This window comes from Cnephaeus nilssonii (assembly GCF_951640355.1).
Source record: "Cnephaeus nilssonii genome assembly, chromosome: 20".
Taxonomy (NCBI): Eukaryota; Metazoa; Chordata; class Mammalia; order Chiroptera; family Vespertilionidae; genus Cnephaeus; species Cnephaeus nilssonii.
Window position 1 is genome coordinate 28,707,867 of NC_137091.1, and position 17,911 is coordinate 28,725,777.

A 17,911-nucleotide genomic window follows, 5' to 3' on the forward strand; every position below is an offset into this window, starting at 1 on the left:
CAGCCGAGGCCCACGGAATGAAGTCCTGGATTGAAGTCCTGGCGTGTTCATGGGGGTTTGGAGCTAAATGTATTTGATGGGGGAGGTGGGTCCCTCCAGGATCAGGTCGTCCACGTCACTCAGGAGTTCGCGCTCGCTGGCTGTGGCGGCATTTTGCAGGTGGCGGAGGCGGGCCTGCAGCTGCTCTTGCTCCTTCTTGAGCTCCAAGTAGGAGTGCGAGAAGGTGTGGAAGATGGACGTGGCTGGGAAGGCCATGATGAGGATCCCACTCAGGATGCTGCTGAGGGCCACCATCTGGCCCGGCACGCTGCGCGGGACCATGTCTCCGTAGCCTACCGTCGTCATGGAGATGATGGCCCACCAGTAGGAGGCCGGGATGCTGGTGAACTCCAGGACCCGCCCGGACTCGTTCTCGGCCACGTAGACCAGAGGGGAGAAGAGGGTGATGGCCACGCAGAGGAAAAGGAGGAGCAGGCCGAACTCGCGCGTGCAGCGGCGCACGGTGAGGCCCAGCGTCTGCAGCCCCAGCGAGTGGCGGGCCAGGCGCATCACGTAGAGGATGCGCAGCGCCCGCAGCACGCGCAGCAGCAGCCCCACCTTCTCCAGGTAGAAGCTCCCGCCGGGCCGCTCGTCGTCCTCCCGGGGCTCCTCGGACACCACCAGGGACACGTAGTAGGGGGAGAGGGCCAGGATGTCGATGATGTTCAAGGGCCCTTGGAAGAACTGGCACTTGTTGCGGGCCTGGACAAACCGCAGACAGAACTCCAGGGAAAACCACGCCACACAGATGGTCTCCACGATGAAAATGTAGTAGCACTTCTGAGAGCACTCCCCCTGGAGAAGCGACAGAACGCAGGGTAGAGCGGACCGCAACAGCACCGGACATGGGGGAAATGACCACGCCGAAAGGCGATTCCATATATCTATATGGACAGCAATATACATAGATATATATGGAATATTGATATGTTGAATGTTGATATAGATATCGGTTCCACATATAGATTCTACATATTAAATATATTCTATATGTACTATGTACTCTCTCTTTATTCTCTTTTGTTATTGTTGTTGTTAATCCTACCCAAAGGTATTTTTCCACTGCTTTTTTAAAAAAATATATTTTTATTGATTTTTTACAGAGAGGAAGAGAGAGGGATAGAGAGTTAGAAACATCGATGAGAGAGAAACATCGATCAGCTGCCTCTTGCACACCCCCTACTGGGGATGTGCCCGCAACCAAGGTACATGCCCTTGACCGGAATCGAACCTGGGACTCTTGAGTCCGCAGACCGACGCTCTATCCACTGAGCCAAACCGGTTTCGGCTCCACTGCTTTTTAGAGAGAGTGGAAGAGAGAGGGAAAGACAGAGAAACATTGATGTGAGAGAAGCACATCAATTGGTTACCTCCTGAACGAGCCCCGACCAGGGCCTGGGCCAGGGAGGAGCCTGCAACTGAGGTGCATGCCCTTGACCGGAATCAAACCCAGGAGTCTTCAGTCCGTAGGTCAATGCTCTATCCACTGAGCCAAACCAGCTAGGACTTTATTCTATACTAGAGGCCCGTTGCACGACATTCATGCAAGAATAGGCCTTCCTTCCCTGGCTTCACTCCCAGCCGCTTGGGAGCCAGCAAGTCCTCGCTTCTGACCAGAGCACCGCTCCTGTAGCTCCCTCCGCTCCTCCCACCTCTCCCCCTCATAGAAGGCATCCTGCCCCTCCCGGCCGCTCAGTGCCTGCATATGCAAATTAACCTGCCATCTTTGTTGGGTTAATTGGCATACTCACTCTGATTGGCTGTGGGCATAGCGGAGGTATGGTCAATTTACATGTTTGTCTATTATTAGGTAAGATAGTATCTGTTTATCTTGATTGAGCTGTGCTGTAGACTCTTAGTTGTCCACCAAAGCCCTCTTTTTACATAGTTATCAAGTTGCGGCTGGGTGCATGGCTGCTCAGCTGGACCAGAGACTATCTTTCCAATCTCCCTTGCAGCTAGGTGTTGCCAAAGAAGTAAGTCCCCACCTGTGGGATGTGAACAGAAGTGAGGCATGCCACCTCTGGTTCCAGAACTTAATATGTTGGTGTGAATTCCTGAACATGCTTTCTGCCTGTGAGCCAGGACAACCCATTTGGCCCTGCAACCTAGCTTGGAACCAGTAGATTGGACCATTGCCCCACGGAGGATGGAGTACCAGGGCTGGCAAAAAGAAATCTGGGTCTCCGAATGAGAGCTGCCCACTCACCTCGATCCCTCTTTGTGAGAGAAATCAACTTCTATTTTGTTTAAAGCCATTCCATCTTGGGGCCTCTTTGTTATAGCAGCCAACCTTCACCTTTCCCTGTATAAGCCCCTCTTGTGCACAAGTGCTGTCCCTTAAGCCCCACAATGATGCTGTGAGCAGGCAGCACAACCTCATTTTATGGCCCAGGACATGGTTCTGAGCAGTGAAATGACTCCCTTACATAGTAGATGGTCTCTTAGCCCGTACACTCTATTTTGTAACTCCTTTGCCTGTCATCCCTCATTCATTCATCCAACAAAACTGTCTAAAGGGTTCACCTTGTGCCAGGCCCTGAGCTAGTCTCTGGGTGGGGTAAAGTACTAGGGAAGCAGATGTTGTTTCTGGGGGGTTGGGGGTATGGGGCAGAGAGGACTCCCGTGTCCCTAGAACCACCCTGGTGACATGGATTGCAACTGTTCACACAATTGTCTAGAGATCCCAGCTAGGTGGGGGCTGTTGTGGCTTCATTGGTGGGCCATTCACACTCCCTACCTTTGGCTTCTAACAGAGTCCCACCAGCCCCCCTGCTACTCCAAGTGTGGTCCTCTAACCAGAAACATCCCCTCCCCTGGGAGCTCATTAGAAACACAGAATTGTGGGCCCTTCTCCATCCCTGAGGAATCAGAATCTGCATTTTAACAAGACCCCGGAGTGATTTGTACGCACATTAAATTTGGTCCCGTGCAGTGGTTCCTAACCTAGGCTGCAGAGCAGAATCACCTGGGGAGCTTTGAAAAGAATCCTGACGTCTGGGCTGGGACCTCAGAGATTCTGTAATTGGTCTAGGTTTGAGCCTGAGCAGTAGAATTTTCCAGTAGCCCCATAGATGATTCTAATGTGAAGCCAGAGTTGAGAACCTGACTCTAAATTATATATACTTATGATGGATGAGTAAACGAATGACAAAGCCAGTTGCCTGAGTGAAAAGCAAAATGTTGACAACCACAGTTTTATTTGGACTAAAAAGCTCTGAAGTGGAAAAAGAAATTATTTCCAGTGCCTGGGCCCACAGGACAACTAAATTGAAATGTCCTTTATGTCTGGCCGCTGGAGAAAGAAAAACAGGCTGGTCTGTTCCGCTCTTTGTCTGCCTGTCCAAGGCTGGGCAACTTTCTCTTCACTTGTACCTGGTCTACTGAAGGGGTGGGAGGTGGTGGGAATGCTGTTGAGGGTGTGGGATCCAGAGTGTCTGTGACCAGGTTCAAATCCCTCACTTCCGCTTACTCGGGCATGTCATTTAGTCCCTCTGGACTTACTGTTCTCTGCTCCAGAAGTTGTGATGAATGGAAATGATGCGTGTAAAGCAGGTAGCAGGCTGTGGCACCTGCAGACACACTATACTACCTTTATGAGATGAGTGACTGGGCACAGACATAGCCTGACTGGTCAGTTTAAGGTAGCCATATCCTCCTCCTATTGCTGGATTCTACGGGAACCTGAGGACATTCTCCAACATATTGGGAGGCCTTTGCCATGACTGCCCAGTTTCTTTAGGATCCTGGAGGGCACAGGAGTTTAAGGATCCTGATTCATCAATCCTGCTACAAATTTGCTGTGTGACCAAACAGCAGTCACTGCCCCTCTCTGTGCTCCAGTTTCCAACGAAGAGGTTGGAACAGAAGCAGTATCTATCAAAGCTGAATTAGAACCCCATGCATCAGAATCCCCAGGGTGCTTGTTATAAATGCAGATTCTTAGGGCCCCATCACAAAAGCCAAACCCTGGGTTGGGGTCCAGGAAGCTGAATTTTGGCAAAACCCACTGTTGACTCAGAGGCACCTGGATGTTTTTCAGACTCCGGGCCAGTTTCTCCCTACAAGGCCTCTTCCGTCACTGACAGTCTGGGATTTTTCCTTCTGGCTTAAGAGCCTGCGGCAGCTGGGAATAACTAAGTGTTCCAGGCCAGTGACCCAAAGCTCAGGAAGGTGACTCCTGAGAAGGCTCTGTGGGTCCTCTCTCTGCCCTGTGCTGGCGTTTGGATATTCAAGGCACGCACCAGCCACTTCCTTCCCGCGGCCTGGCCCTGCTGTGCTGGCCACCTCCCCGCACTGCAGCAAGTGCTTGCTCTGCCCAGTCACCCCCTGCATTGCCGCTCTGCTCCGCATCCTTAAACCAACCTCCCAGCCCTGGTCCCAGAGAAACGCCCGGTTAGCAGCCAGCGGAGGGGCAGCAGGGATTTGTGGGGCTCCAGCTCAGGAAATTATTCCCAGGCCAGTCAATATTGGAAGAAAAATAGAAAGGGGGAAAAAATGTTACTTTTTTCTCTCTGAGGAAGTTTCCACTGTGTGTGTGGGTTTTTCTTTATAATAAATATTTTAATTGATTTTTAGAAAGGGAGGGAGGGAGAGGGAGAAAGGGAAAAAATGTTACTTTTTTTCTCTCTGAGGAAGTTTCCATTGTGGGTTGTTTTGTTTTTGTTTTTTTACAATAAATATTTTAATTGATTTTAGAGAGGGAGGGAGAGGGAGAGAGAGAAACATCGATGTGAGAGCAAAACATCAATCGGCTGCCTCCAGGGATTGAGCCCGAAACCCAGGCGTGTGCCCTGACCAGGAGTGGAACTGGCAACCTTTCAGGGTATGGGACGACACCCAACCAACTGAGCCACACCGGCCAGGGCTCTGGTTGTCTTTTGGAGGTGAGGCGAACAACTCATCCTGGATTGCCCAGAACTTTCTGGATTTGAGCACGGAAAGTCCTAGGTCACCAGAACCCCCTCAGTCCTTGGCAAACCAAAATGGCTGGTCACCCTCTGGGGGGGTCTTGCCACCAGCAGGAGTGAGGAGTGCTCTGCTTCCCTCACGCAGTGAAGGAGAGCGTGAGTCCGCCTGAGAAGGCTGGAGGTGTGAGCAATGCAACCACGTGGGCGAATCTCACAGACAGGATGTCGGGCAAGACAAGCCAGATGTATACCTCCATTTACGTGAAGTTCAAGGACAGGCAAAACTCATCTAGGGTGGGCAACATCACCCAAACAGTAGCTGCCTCTGGGTGGGTAGCGATTGACTGTAAAGGGACATGAGAGAATTTTCTGGGGCGATGGGGCTATTGAATTGTTAAGTTGTACAGCTAAATACATTGTGCATTTTAATGCATATGCATTTTACTTATAAGACTGTAAAATAATAACATGAATGATAATAAGCAACTGGGAGTGGGGGGGGATGGAAAGAAAGAGAACAAGGGTGGAGATGTGTTGCTGGTTCAGTGTGGCTCAGTGGTAGAACATCAACTTATGCACCAGGAGGTCAGTTAGATTCCCAGTCAGGGCACATGCCCAGGTTGCAGGCCTGGTCCCCAGTAGAGGGCGTGCCAATCAATGATTCTCTCTCATCACTGATGTTTCTCTCTTTCCCTCTCTCTTACTCTCTCTGAAATCAATAAAAACATTTTTTTTTTAAAAAAGAAAAGAATGGCAGCTGTGGACAATTGTGGAAGCTGAGTTATTGATACTTGGGTGCATTATATTATTCGGTTTACTCTGCAAATGCCTAAAATTTTCCATCATGAAAAGTTTAATAAAACCCAAACTGGGTCAGAAATCAAAACTACAATGAGATACCTACCACTCCGCACTCATGAGGATGGCTAGGATTCTAAAGACAAAATATAACAAGTATTGGAGAGGATGGAGAAATGAGAACCCCAAACATTGCTGGTGGGAATGTAAAATGGTACAGCTGCTGTGGAAAACAGACTGGTGGTTCCTCAAAAGGTTAAGCATGCATTTGCTATCTGGCCCAGCAATTCCACTCCCAGGTATATACTTGAAGGAATTGAAAAGAGGCATCCACACCAAAACTTGTACACGAACATCCATCGCAGCATTATTCATAACAACCCCAAAGTGGAAACAACCTAAACGCCCATCAACTGAAGAATGAATAAACAACATTTGGTGTCATCCATGCACCGGGCCTCTAGTTCAGCCATAAAAATGGATGAAGTACTGATCATGCTTTAACTTGGATGAACCTTGAAACCCTTATGCTCAGTGTAAGAAGCCAGACACAAAAGGCCAGATATTGATTGTATGGTCCTATTCATAGGAAACGTCCAGAAAAGGCAAATCCATGGAGACAAAAAGTATGGTTGTGGTGGCCTGGGCCTGGGGGGTGGGAGGATGGGAAATAGCTGGTGCGTGTAGAGTTCCTTTTTGGGATGATGAAAATGTTCTGAAATGAGATAGCGGTGACGATTGCACAACTGTACACTAAAACCCTCTGATGGCACTTTAAAAGGATGAATGTTGTAGGATGCGAATTTAACTTAAAAAAGAAACCAGGGTCAGGCCTGGGTGAGGAGGCAGTAGGCAGGGGTCCCTCAGCCTTGCCCCGATTTCTTGGCTCCAGAGTCGAGCTGCGCTGAAGGACTCCGGGTCAGAGGGTGGGCAGGGCTTTCTGAGGGCAAAGCCACTGTCCCTGGGGTCCATCTGGGCAGGCTGCCCGGCAGACTGCCACAGGATCAGTGAGGGCCGGTTCTAGAAGTTCCATCTGGGAGGGACCCGGGCTGAATTCTTGACCTTGGAGCTTCCCCCTCGCCCTCTGCCTCTCATGGCGATGCCTGCCAGCTCCCCTTGGGAGCACGGCCAGATCCAGGCAGTTCTCACCTCCTCTTTAGCTCAGTGCTGGTCCCACAGCTTCTTCCGCAGCTCAGACCTCCCTCCTTCCTGCCCGTGATCACCGCCCCCTCTTTGCCTCCGGCCCTGGCCTCAAGTCTGGGCTGATTCCTTTGACACTTTTCTGGGTCTGGCTGTGCTGATTCATTCCTCTCCCTTCCTCTTTGCCATCGCTTGCCTCCTTTACAAGCCTTCCAGAACACTCTCCTTACTCTCCCTTTGCCTTGAGCCAAAAACCCCCTCCCCAGGTCCTCCCCATCCCCTGTATTCCCTCCTCCCAGCTGCCCCCACTCCCCAACCCTGGGAAGGGGCTCTGGGAGTGTGTGGAGCTAAGCAGATGGGGACTAGGAACTGGGCACCGAGGGGGGAGCATGACCAGGCAGGAGGAGCAGCGTGAACTACAGACTCAGGAAAGGTGGGCCCCGTCCAGAAAACGGAGACACTCAACGGGGAGAAGACAGAGAGCTGCGATTGTTGTGGAGCTGGGGAGGAGACGCTGGCTCCAGCGCGAGGCTTTTTATTAATTGCAGCCCCAAAGTCGAGCTGCACCCACAGGAGGAGGGCGCTGGCCATATTCCCAATGGGACCGGCAGGCATCGCTGTGAGAGACAGAGGGTGAGGGGAAGGCTCCAAAGTCAAGAACTGGGCCCGGAACCCCTCCCAGAAGGAACCTCTAGAACCGGCCCTCTCTGACCCTGCAGCAGTCTCTCAGCTGCCCTTGGGAACATGGCCAGATTCAGCCACTTCTCCCTCCTCTTCAGATCAGTGCTGGTCCCTCCTCTTCAGCTCAGGCCGCCCTCCCTGCCGCCCTCCCTCCTTCTGCCCGTGATTTCCCCCACCTGTGCCTCTGGGCAGCCTGCTGCAGGTTCACTGGGTCCCCAGTAGTTCCACCTGGTCTTTTTTTTAAAAAATATATTTTATTGATTTTTTACAGAGAGGAAGAAAGAGGGATAGAGAGTTAGAAACATCGATGAGAGAGAAGCATCGATCAGCTGCCTCCTGCACACCCCCTACTGGGGATTGCCCGCAACCAAGGTACATGCCCCTGACCAGAATCGAACCCGGGACCTTTCAGTCCACAGGCCGACGCTCTATCCACTGAGCCAAACCGGTCCTGGCTCCACCTGGTCTTTTAAAACATCTCTGTGCCTCCTTCCCCGGCCCTGTACCTTAGCGAGAGGCCTGAGCCACAGCGCAGGATGTGAGGGCCAGTGAGAAGCAGAGCCCCCGGGGTCCCACCCTAAGCCCCACCTGAGACCTGGGACCCAGGGCACTGTGCGCAGCTGCAATCCGGTGTGTGCACCAAGCAGACCTCGGGCACAGGAGCAGATCCAAGGTGGGAGGAGAAATGAGCAAAGGCTGCCAGGCAGGTAGAGAGAGCAGGTTTGTGCCTGTCACCACTGCGCACCCCAGCACACTGTGTCCCCAGCACTGAGTAGGCCCTCAGGGAAGATCCACGATTGCATGAAGGATGGCAATGGGCACTGGAAACAGAAGATATTTGAGTCACCTGGCCGCTGACTTGGCCGCCGCCATTTGGGTTCCGTGGAGCTGGGAGAGAAGTTGATGAGCAAAGCAAATGAGCAGGTGGAAGGGGTGTGAGCTGAGTCCCAAACGGTGGGCAAGAACAGTGGGGTTCGCTCTGTGCCAGCACATGATAAATAGGATGGTGCAATCCTATCGCCACCCTCTGAGTAGGTGTTATTGTTATCCACTCTGACAGGTGAGGAAACACAGGCACAGAGAAACAGAGGGACTCGTCCAAGGGCAGAGCCAGGGCGCGGCCCAGCTGGGATGTGAACCCAGGACTAGCAAAACAGAGACCTGGCTCCTTTCCATGATGAGATACTCTCTGTCTGCAGCTGTTGGGATGTCTCAGGAACAGCACAGAGGAAGAAAGAGGTGGAGAGAGGAGGAATGAGTGTTCGACTGCAGCTGACAGTGACCTTCAGCTCCCCCAGAGGGAGGGAGGGTGCTCTGACCTGCAGACCTGCCCGGCGAGGGCTGAGGCCATGTGGAAGGGCGCTAAGTGAATGACAGAGTTGACAGTCTTTGCAGAGGTCATGGGCAGAGGGAAGCAGAGAACCGGGGAAGCTGCAGCATTCATCACCAAATGGATGGATAAGCAAATCGTGACGTAACAGTGAAGTATTATTCAGCTACAAAAAGGAGTGAGGTACCGACATGCTACATATTATGCTAAGTGAATGAAGCCAGACACAAAAGGCCACGGATTACATGATTCCATGTAAATGAAATGTCTGGAATAGGGAAATCCATGGAGACAGAAAGCAGATTGGTGGTTGCCGGGGCTGGGGGTGTGGTGGGGGTGGGGTAGAGGGATGGGGAGTGACTGCCTAATGGGTACAGGGGTTTCTTTTGGAATTTGATTGCACAACATTGTGACTGTACTTAATTGCCACTGTATTAATTGTTCACTTTCAGATGCTTAATTTTGCCTGGCCCGTGGTTGAGCATTGCCGACCCATGAACCAAGAGGTCGATTCCTGGTTAGGTCACATGCCTCGATTGCAGGTTTGATCCCCCAGTGGGGGATGTGCAGGAGGCAGCTGGTCGATGTTTCTCTCTCTCTCCCTCTCCTTTCCTCTCTCTCTAAAAATCAATAAAACTTGTGATTTCCTATTAACTAGTACTGAATAAGTGAATAATGATGATGACAGCTACCTTTTATTGACCACTTCTTATGTGTCAGCATCGTTCCAACTGCTTACACAAATAACTCACCGTCACCCCTTGAGGAAAGGGCTAATCACATCCCCATTTTACAGATGTGGAAACTGAGGCTCAACAAGGTTGACTTTTCTGGGGTCAATGAGGTCGTAAAGGGGCGGGGCTAAGATTCAATCCCAGAGTGTCTGTGGTCTGAACCATCACACCAGACAGAGAAGCACTTCCCAAGGTCTGGCTGCCTCCGAAACGCTACGTGCTACGGAGGCCAAGGATCCGGACTACAGGCAGCGTGGCCCAGCGGTGGAAGCCGGTTTTAGAGCCAAGCAGAGGCGATGCAAGTCCGGTTCTGCTACATACTGTGACCTTCAGAAAGTGATCAAACTTCCCCGAGCCTCAGTTTCCTCACCTGTAAAATGGGGGCAGCCACGTATCCACTTTCCAAAGCTGCCGCCAGGACTCAGTTTGTTCTGTCAAAGGCCAGCCTCATGAGGGGTGACTAACAAGCATCGTTCTTTCATCCCCTCAGAGATGAGCTCCCCGGGGGAACCCAGCAAGGCCTGAATGCTCCCAGAGGTGCTTAGGCACTCGGCTTGGTCCTTTCTGTCTATCCTGCCTCCTCCCTCCTCCTTTTGCAATTTGGGGCACAGACCGTTTTACCCCAACTGCGGAGTTTTCTCTAAGGGACGTTGCTGCGAGAAGTTAGAAGAGAAGGGAAGAGGCAGACTGCTTTCTTCGGGTGTCTTCTAACTCTCCATCCAACCCAGCGTTCTGCTTCTTTAGAGTCTGATGGGGGGTCCTGTGGGTCATAGCCAGGTGGCATTAATTCATCTGAGCGGGCGGTGCTGGGGCCCCTGGGGACCGCTGGGGCCCCGGGCCTCCCTGCACAGCCTGTCCCCAGAAGCAGCCTGCCAGCATGGCCAGCACCGCCCTCAGCTCACCAGGCGTTCAGACTGACATCCTTGGTGGCAAAAATGAAAAGCCAGGAATGTGTGGCAGGGAGAGAACATCATCTTTTTATGTAAATGTAAGAACATAAGAGCCCCGTCCTCGGCGTTCCGGCTCTCTACATGGTTATTATTATCAAAGCAGGGAAACAGGCACACTTCTTTGGAGGGCCGCGCCTCCCAGCCTCTCTGGGGGCAGCACACGGCAAGGCGGCTTCCCAAGGTGACACCCTGTAACCAGGAGCAGAAATGGCAGCCTGATTGCCCCGCTCCGACTCGGGGCTGCCTGGGGCTGCGGCCTCTCGCCCACCTCTCATTTGATTTTCCGAGTTTCCATTAAACTAAGCTTGGGTTCACAGCCTGGGTGATGTTCAGAGCAGTGGGCGTTGAAAAGACCTTGTCCCCCTGCACCGTCTAAATCCTGGCGCCCTGGCACCCCCGAAGAGGAACCGGCTGGTGGAAATCCAGGGGCCCTCCTCCGCTACTGGGATCAAGGGCACCCTCTGGGAATGGGGGACAAAGGCCAGTTATCTTGTCCCGATCTCTCACGGCAGTGTTCTGTGAACGGGCAGGATCTTAAATCACATGATACCGTGCTGAAGAATGAAAAAATGCCTACGATTGGAGCTATAGTCCCCTGTTGGGGGGAGGGGGACGGGGAGCTGTTAGAAAGTCGAACATTTTGGTTAGTTTTCTTTAGGACTAAACATGTCTAAGTTGAATAAGATACATTTTATTAAACAAGTAATTGCTGAGAGCCTCCTCTGTGCGAGGAACCGGCTGGTTCTCCATCTAAGTCCTCTCTCTCTGGAAAGTTCTCTGACCCTACCATATTGCCATGGAATATATCTTTAAGGGAAGGGAAGTCACATCGACTAATTACAGTTGTGAGTCATATATAGGGTGCACTGTCTTATGTCTGTATTTCCTCCATCTACTATAATGTAAGCTCTGTAAGTTAGGGTGATGGGGAGCCATGGAGGAGTATAGAGCTGGGCAGGAGCAACATTTTAAATTAGGAATCAACCCAGACCTCAGTTTGAAGCTCGCCAATACCTTCCCAGCAACACGTTAGATTCTTATCTCATTTCTCAGACCATCTGACCCCCTGGGGGGCTTGGAATCCCTGTGGCTCCTGGAAAGAGAGTGCAGGAGTAGGCAAGAGAGTTTTTTGCCCTGGCCTCCTGGGGCAGACCCAAACGTTAGCTCATCTCCCAGTTCCCCACTCAGCAAGAGTGACTGAGAGCGCGGGAGTGAAGTACCAAGCAGGGAGACTGAGGGCGGACTAGCTCTACCGCCATTGGCATATTTACTCTGCAACTCTGAGCAAGCTAAGTGCCCTGTGCCTCCGTTTCTTCACCTGAAAATGCAGTTGGGATGCCCACTGAATGATGGCTCGGGAAGGCAGGGGTGTGTGGCCTGGCATAGTACGTGGCACAGAATAGCTGCTCAATAAGTCCATGAGAGCCCAGAATGTGTAAAACTTCACAGAAATGTTACCCATTTTACGGAGAAGGAAACCGAGGCTGGGAGAAATGAAGCTGTTTGCTAGCGGTCACAGAGTCAGGAGCCGTGAGAACCGGGGTGGCTTTGTCCATGTCCAGGGTTCACTATCAGAAGCAGGGCCACCTCATGACTTCCGTGGCCCAAGGTACCGTGGCCTTCGTGGGCCTCTTCCTCCAAAAAATACCTGAAAGGTTCTCTTTTACAACCGCGCTGGTCTAAACACGAATATATCCCTGCTGGATAATAGTCACTTCCCCCCTTATTTTCAGAGACATTAAAACGTTTTCATGAGCCCCATGTCTCGTGGGCCCCGGGCCTGAAGGAGAAAGGGACCCTGGTCAGAAGCCACTCACCTTGTCCTCCTCGGCCCTCATGTCGGGCATGGTGCTGACACACAGGCTGACGGCCGTGGTGGCCACGAAGAGGATGGACAGACAGGCAAAGACCTTCCCGGGCAGCCCCGACTGCGGGTTTTCCACCATCTCCCGCAGCCAGTTCATGCAGAGCCCGCAGCGCGAGGTGTCCACGGCGGGGCCGCACGCCTCCCGCTGGCGCTGCAGGGACGCCTCCTCCCGGCGCAGCTCGGCCAGCTCCTCCAGCGTCTTGAGCAGCTTCCGCAGGCAGCACTTCTCCAGGTTGGCCTCCTCGATGCCCCAGTAGGCCAGCTCCTCCTGGAAGGACAGCACGCACATCTCCCGCAGGAGGGCCAGCTTGCCGGCCGCCAGGAAGCTCACGATCATCCCGAAGGCGCTGGGGCTCCTGTCGAAGAAGAACTCCTGGTTGTCCTCGTCGTAGTCGTCGCAGAGCTGCGCGATCTCCTCCTGATTCCGGCAGAACTTGAGCTTGCTCAGGCGGCTCAGGGGAAACTCGTCCAGCGTGCTCCAGGGGAGCACATACCGCCTGCCCCCCACGTTCACCAGGATCTCCTTCTTGAGGTCCGCCGTGGGGGAGGCGTCCAGCGCGCCCACCTTCCGGGCCCTGCGGTAGTACAGGCCCTTGATGGACGGGGGCTCCGCGGAGCCAGGCAAGAGCTGGCTCAAAGGGCTGCAGGAGCTGGAGCGACGGTGTCGGGGATGCAGGCCCCGGACTCTGGAAGTGATGGGCATCGCTGGAGATGTCCTGGCACCCAAAGGGGCAAGAGCAAGAAGGCGAGAGAAATCAGTCACCAGGCAGAGCCCTAGTTGGTACAGACATTGTCTCAGGCTTACTTTCCTGCCACTGTATCTGCATTTTTTCATTCTTTTCATCTGCCATCTAACACAGATTTGTTGGGCTCACTGGGGATCTTTCTGTGAACAAAGGGAGACAATGCCATCCCCTCCTGGTGGAGCATATATGTATCTTTCAGAAAAAAAATCTCCCTGGAGTACACATTACACCGACTGGGACTTGAGGAGCTGGGTCCTGAGCTGGACAAGTCAGGACTGTGCCACTTCTAGGCTGTGTGGTCCCGGGCATGTGCCTTAACCTCTCTGATCTTAGCATCGCCCATTCCATGACAAAACTTGCATCAGCCTTGCAAGGTGCAGTTGGTAAAAACAGAGCTTAAGTGTGTAAGAGGTTCTCAAGTTCACTGCCAGGTTCTGACCCCTGGTGGACGGCCACCACAGGTGGACTACTCAGGCACTCTAAGCCCTTGGCTTCGTCTACGCAGCCAGGGAAGGTTGAGTGCCCACCTCATGGGGCACGATGAGGGTTACATGCAATGATATACAGGAAGTGTATATTAAGAACAGTTCCAGAGGCTTCGGAGAAGCCAGGCACCTTGTACATGCTTCCCTCTATTAACCCATCTCAACAACCCCATGAGGTCGACATTACTATTTCCATTTTATATACAAAGAAACAGAGGCACAGAAGGGTGTATGGAAGAAGGAATGTGACCGTGGTTAACGTGGCATCTGACTCTCAGGGGAAGCTCTACGATGTCACCTTGTCCCTCTTGCCTGCCTCCTCGTTTGGAGGACTGGACACTCCATGATGGTGCTCCTCCATGTAGGTTGGGTGCTTATCTCAGCTACTCCTGTGTGTGACCTTGAGCCAGTTACTCCCCCTCTCTGGGCCTCGGTCTTGTCATCTGCAAAATGAGGGGCCTCTAATGCTCTCTCCATTTCAGACCTATGTGGGGCACTTGATTTAGAATAGAGTTTTAGATTTAGCCCATGCCTTTGTAAAAATCACCCCCATAATAGTGATCCTCAGCATCCTGCAACCGTTTCCTATGCTTTTCATTGCATCTATAACCTTACATTCCAAGATGCACTCCAATCAAGAGAAACACTCGGCCGCTGAATGGAAATAAAAGTTCCTCTCCATTTCAGAGCCAGTTGGATCCCGGCGGACGGCGAAGAGTTGAATCACAGCCTATGCATTTCACACTTGCTCCCCACACCACATTAGGCTATTCTGCATGCATTACTTCGTTTACAACGTATGGCCAGAGGAAGATGAGCAGCCTGCAGAGAGAAGAGTATTCTGAAATCCAGGGAGCCCTTCCCAAGTGCTTTCCTTTTCCTGTTGCAAAAACCAAGCCCCAGAGAGCTGAAGTGACTCATCCAAGGTCACACAACGAATCCAAACCCAGCCCAGGACTCTACCTCTCAACCTGGGGCTCTTTCTAGAACCCCCAAAACTGCACTTTCTGCATTCACGGCACAACCCCAACTTTGCAATCCACTGCTCCCCGACACAGCCGGCACACAGAGCTCCTTCCAGAGCCCGGGAAAGGTGGTCACTCGCACAGCACTCTGGCCAAGGATGTTTCAATGTCCCGTCAACGCCCACCCCTGCAGCAAGCAATAACTTCTTCCCCCAAAGTTTAACTCACCCTCCTGTCTCAGGGAGCCGGTTCCCAGCTGTTTCTCTGCCCAGCAAGAGGAGCCCATGTCTCCATGTCCCGGGAAGAGACAGGCTCGTGGTGGAAATGAAGGGAAAGAAAAGAAAAATCCCAAGCACGGCAGTTTCTGGCAGAGTTTAGTTTCCAACCTTCTTCCCTTGTCTCGTCCAGAAACCCGGAGTCCGTTCATTCTGCATCTCTCTCTCCAGCAGCTGCAGAACAACCCTGGGGGTGTGGGGTGGGGATTTTAAGAGGACACAGGAGCCCCTCTCCCCGGGAGAGGTAAAAGTCTGAGGGGTTCATGCTGTGGGGGAGCTGGTCCGGCTGTCCTGCTTCAGCGGCGGGCTCTGCACTCCGGGTCCCACCGGACAGACAGCCAGTGTGGTCCTGCAAGGGGCGGGGGGCGGGGGTGGAGAATGGGAAGGGCTTAGGAATAATCTCTTCATCAGCCAGGCAGCAGGCTGGAGCTGGAGCAGCAGCAGCCGCTGCTCTGCCAACCGCCTGGAAAGCTAGGAGAGCTGTCCTCCCTCCCCTCCAAGGAGGAGCGTAACTCGGAGGGAGCAGAGGACAACTTGGGGCTGAGACATCTGCGGCTACCTGTCCCTGGCACCCTGGAGGCTCCTTGGGGGTTCCGGGGGCGGGGGGGGGGGGGTTTCTGCTGATGGGCAGGTGCTCAGCTAGAAGCTGCAGGAGGAACTTTTTGCTGCTTTGAACCAGCCCGGGTCTGGGACAGAGAAGCCCAGCCTCCCACCGCTGGGAGTTCAGGAGGATGCATGATGGACCGGGAAGCGGTGTGAGTCTGGCATCACATACACCTGTATCCCTGGCTCCAACGTGAATGGCTGGGTGACCTTGGGCAGGTGACTGAATACCTCTGAGCCTCATTTTCTTGTTTGCAAAAAAAAATATGAGAATGAGAGGGGTTTGGGGAGGGTCACGCAGAAGCACGGAGCAGGCCCCTCTGTGGGTTTGGCGGGTGTGCTCGTGGGGAGGAGGAAGAGGAATGGTCTCTAGGGTCTGGGTCCTGGCCTCGGCTCTGCACTACTTTGCTGTGTGTCCTTGGTCTGTCACTGTACTTTTCTGGGCCTCAGTTTTCTCACTGGTCAAGTGAGGACAGTGAAGAGAAGTGATGGATGAAATGGCCAAAACCATCTTCTCATGTAGGTGCTCCCTGTACAGTGGCTCTTCTTAATTTTCTTAAGAGGTTCTGAGGCCCAGACTCTTGGCTTCCAAAGGTAAGTTATCATGATTGGCTTTGCTTTGCGGACAAGGCCTGGAGGCCTAGGGAAAAGGCCTGCTCAGGGTCACCTTGCCGGTTGGAATCTGTACTTAAAGAGACTTCGCGTTCTGATGCAAGGATCCGGGAGGAAAGGCTGAGCTTGAGCCTGCCACGGCCTCCTGGAGAGGGTCACAGGAGCTGCTGGCCTCACTGGGCAACCTGTGACCTGGGCTATGGGGACAGACCCACACGCGATCAGAGAAGCTGATGGAATGGAGCTGGTCTTGGGCAGTGGTTCCTTGAAACCCGAGGGCTCTGCAACAATGATGGAGGAACTGGGATGGAGGATGACAGAAGGGAGGACGCAGGCGCGAGCCTCCCTGCCTCCCTATGTCGGCTCCACGCTGGCCAGTTTCCCATAGCAGGTCCATCAGTGTAACCCAACACATTTTAGTAAATGCTGTGGCCCAGGCTCTGCATTCAGCCCATCCAGAGACCCCAGCGCACCTGTTAGGAAGGGAGCCGCTCTTCCTCCTCCCCCTGACTCCCCGTTTTTCTCAGCACCCACAGCTGTGAAAACAGCGACCAGACTCCAAAATGATCTTTCCAGCTCATGCTGTTCCCCACTCCCTCTCTGTCCTCCCACGTTTCTCAGCTCCTTACTGTTTATCTCGACTTGACCTCTGGCTAAATCTCCCCCAACCTGTCCCCCTCCTCTTTGGATCTGGAGTGCATGGGCTCAAATCAAGAATTCACCACGCCCCGGCTGGGTGACCTTCAGCAAATTCCTTAACCTTTCTGTGTCTCAATTCCCTCATTTGTGAAATGAAGATGATAGAATGTACCTATTGATTTGTTATGAGTATTAAACATTCAAATCAATTTGTATTTATAAGGTGCTTAGAAGAGTGTCTGGGATGAAGCAAGTCCAGATTAATTGCTTGCTGTTATTATGAATATTCATTATAACAAATTTAAGTCACACAAGAAAGGTTTTGTTTGAAGAAAGGAGTCTGCTTAAAAAAAAAAAAAAGTGTTTTAAGCCCCTGATAACTCACTGAGGAACTGAGACCCAGAGGAGTGTGGAGAATTGTCTGAGCTCTCCTGGCCAGTCAATGGCAGGGCCAGGCTCAGGTAGGACTCACAGTCCAGTGCTCTTTCCCCAGTCCCAATGCCTTCTATTAGCACTGTCACTTTGCCCAGCTATAGGACCTTGGACTTTAGCCTGGGGTCCAGCCCCTGACCCAAGCATTCACTGAGTCCTTCCACGGGGTTTGGTAAAGTTCCAGTCACCTTTAAGCTTAAGGCCACTGCCTTCTTGTGTTCCTTTTGTCTGCACTTGACCTCATCTAATCAGGGAAAGGAGCCCAGCCTCTGGCCCTTTCCAGCATCCTGGGAGTCCGGGATACAGGCCAGCCCAGGCCAGCCCAGGCCAGCCCATCCTTGCTCTCTTCTGAAGGACTGCTGCTTGCCATGCATTTCTGATAAAGGGCCGGGCCACAGTGACCATGTATGAGTTTCCTAAGGCTGTTGTAACAAATCACACAGATGTATCGTATTGCAGTTCTGGAGGTCAGGAGTCCAAAATGGGTCTTAAGGGGCTAAAATCAAAGTGTTGTAAAGGCTGCATTCCTCTTATGGAGGCTCTAGGGCAGAATCCATTGCCAGCTTTTAGGGGCCGCTTGCATTCTTTGGCTTGTGGCTGCATTCCTCTAACTTCTGCTTCTGTCCTCGCCTCTCCTTCTCTGACCCTCTTGCCTCTCTCTTATAAGAACCCTTGTGATTACATTGAGCCCACTGGACAATCCAG

At 52.5% G+C, this 17,911-nt stretch overlaps 1 protein-coding gene across 1 annotated transcript; it reads right to left on the reverse strand.

The window, feature by feature from the left end:
* Positions 1 to 63: 63 nt before the first annotated feature.
* On the reverse strand, positions 64 to 13,152 carry KCNG4 (potassium voltage-gated channel modifier subfamily G member 4; the record flags this gene model as incomplete). Its single annotated transcript, XM_079760029.1, has 2 exons — positions 64 to 834; positions 12,400 to 13,152. The coding sequence occupies 2 exons, from the start codon at positions 13,150 to 13,152 to the stop codon at positions 64 to 66; spliced, it is 1,524 nt and encodes a 507-aa protein (XP_079616155.1).
* Between the last annotated feature and the right edge of the window lie 4,759 nt (positions 13,153 to 17,911).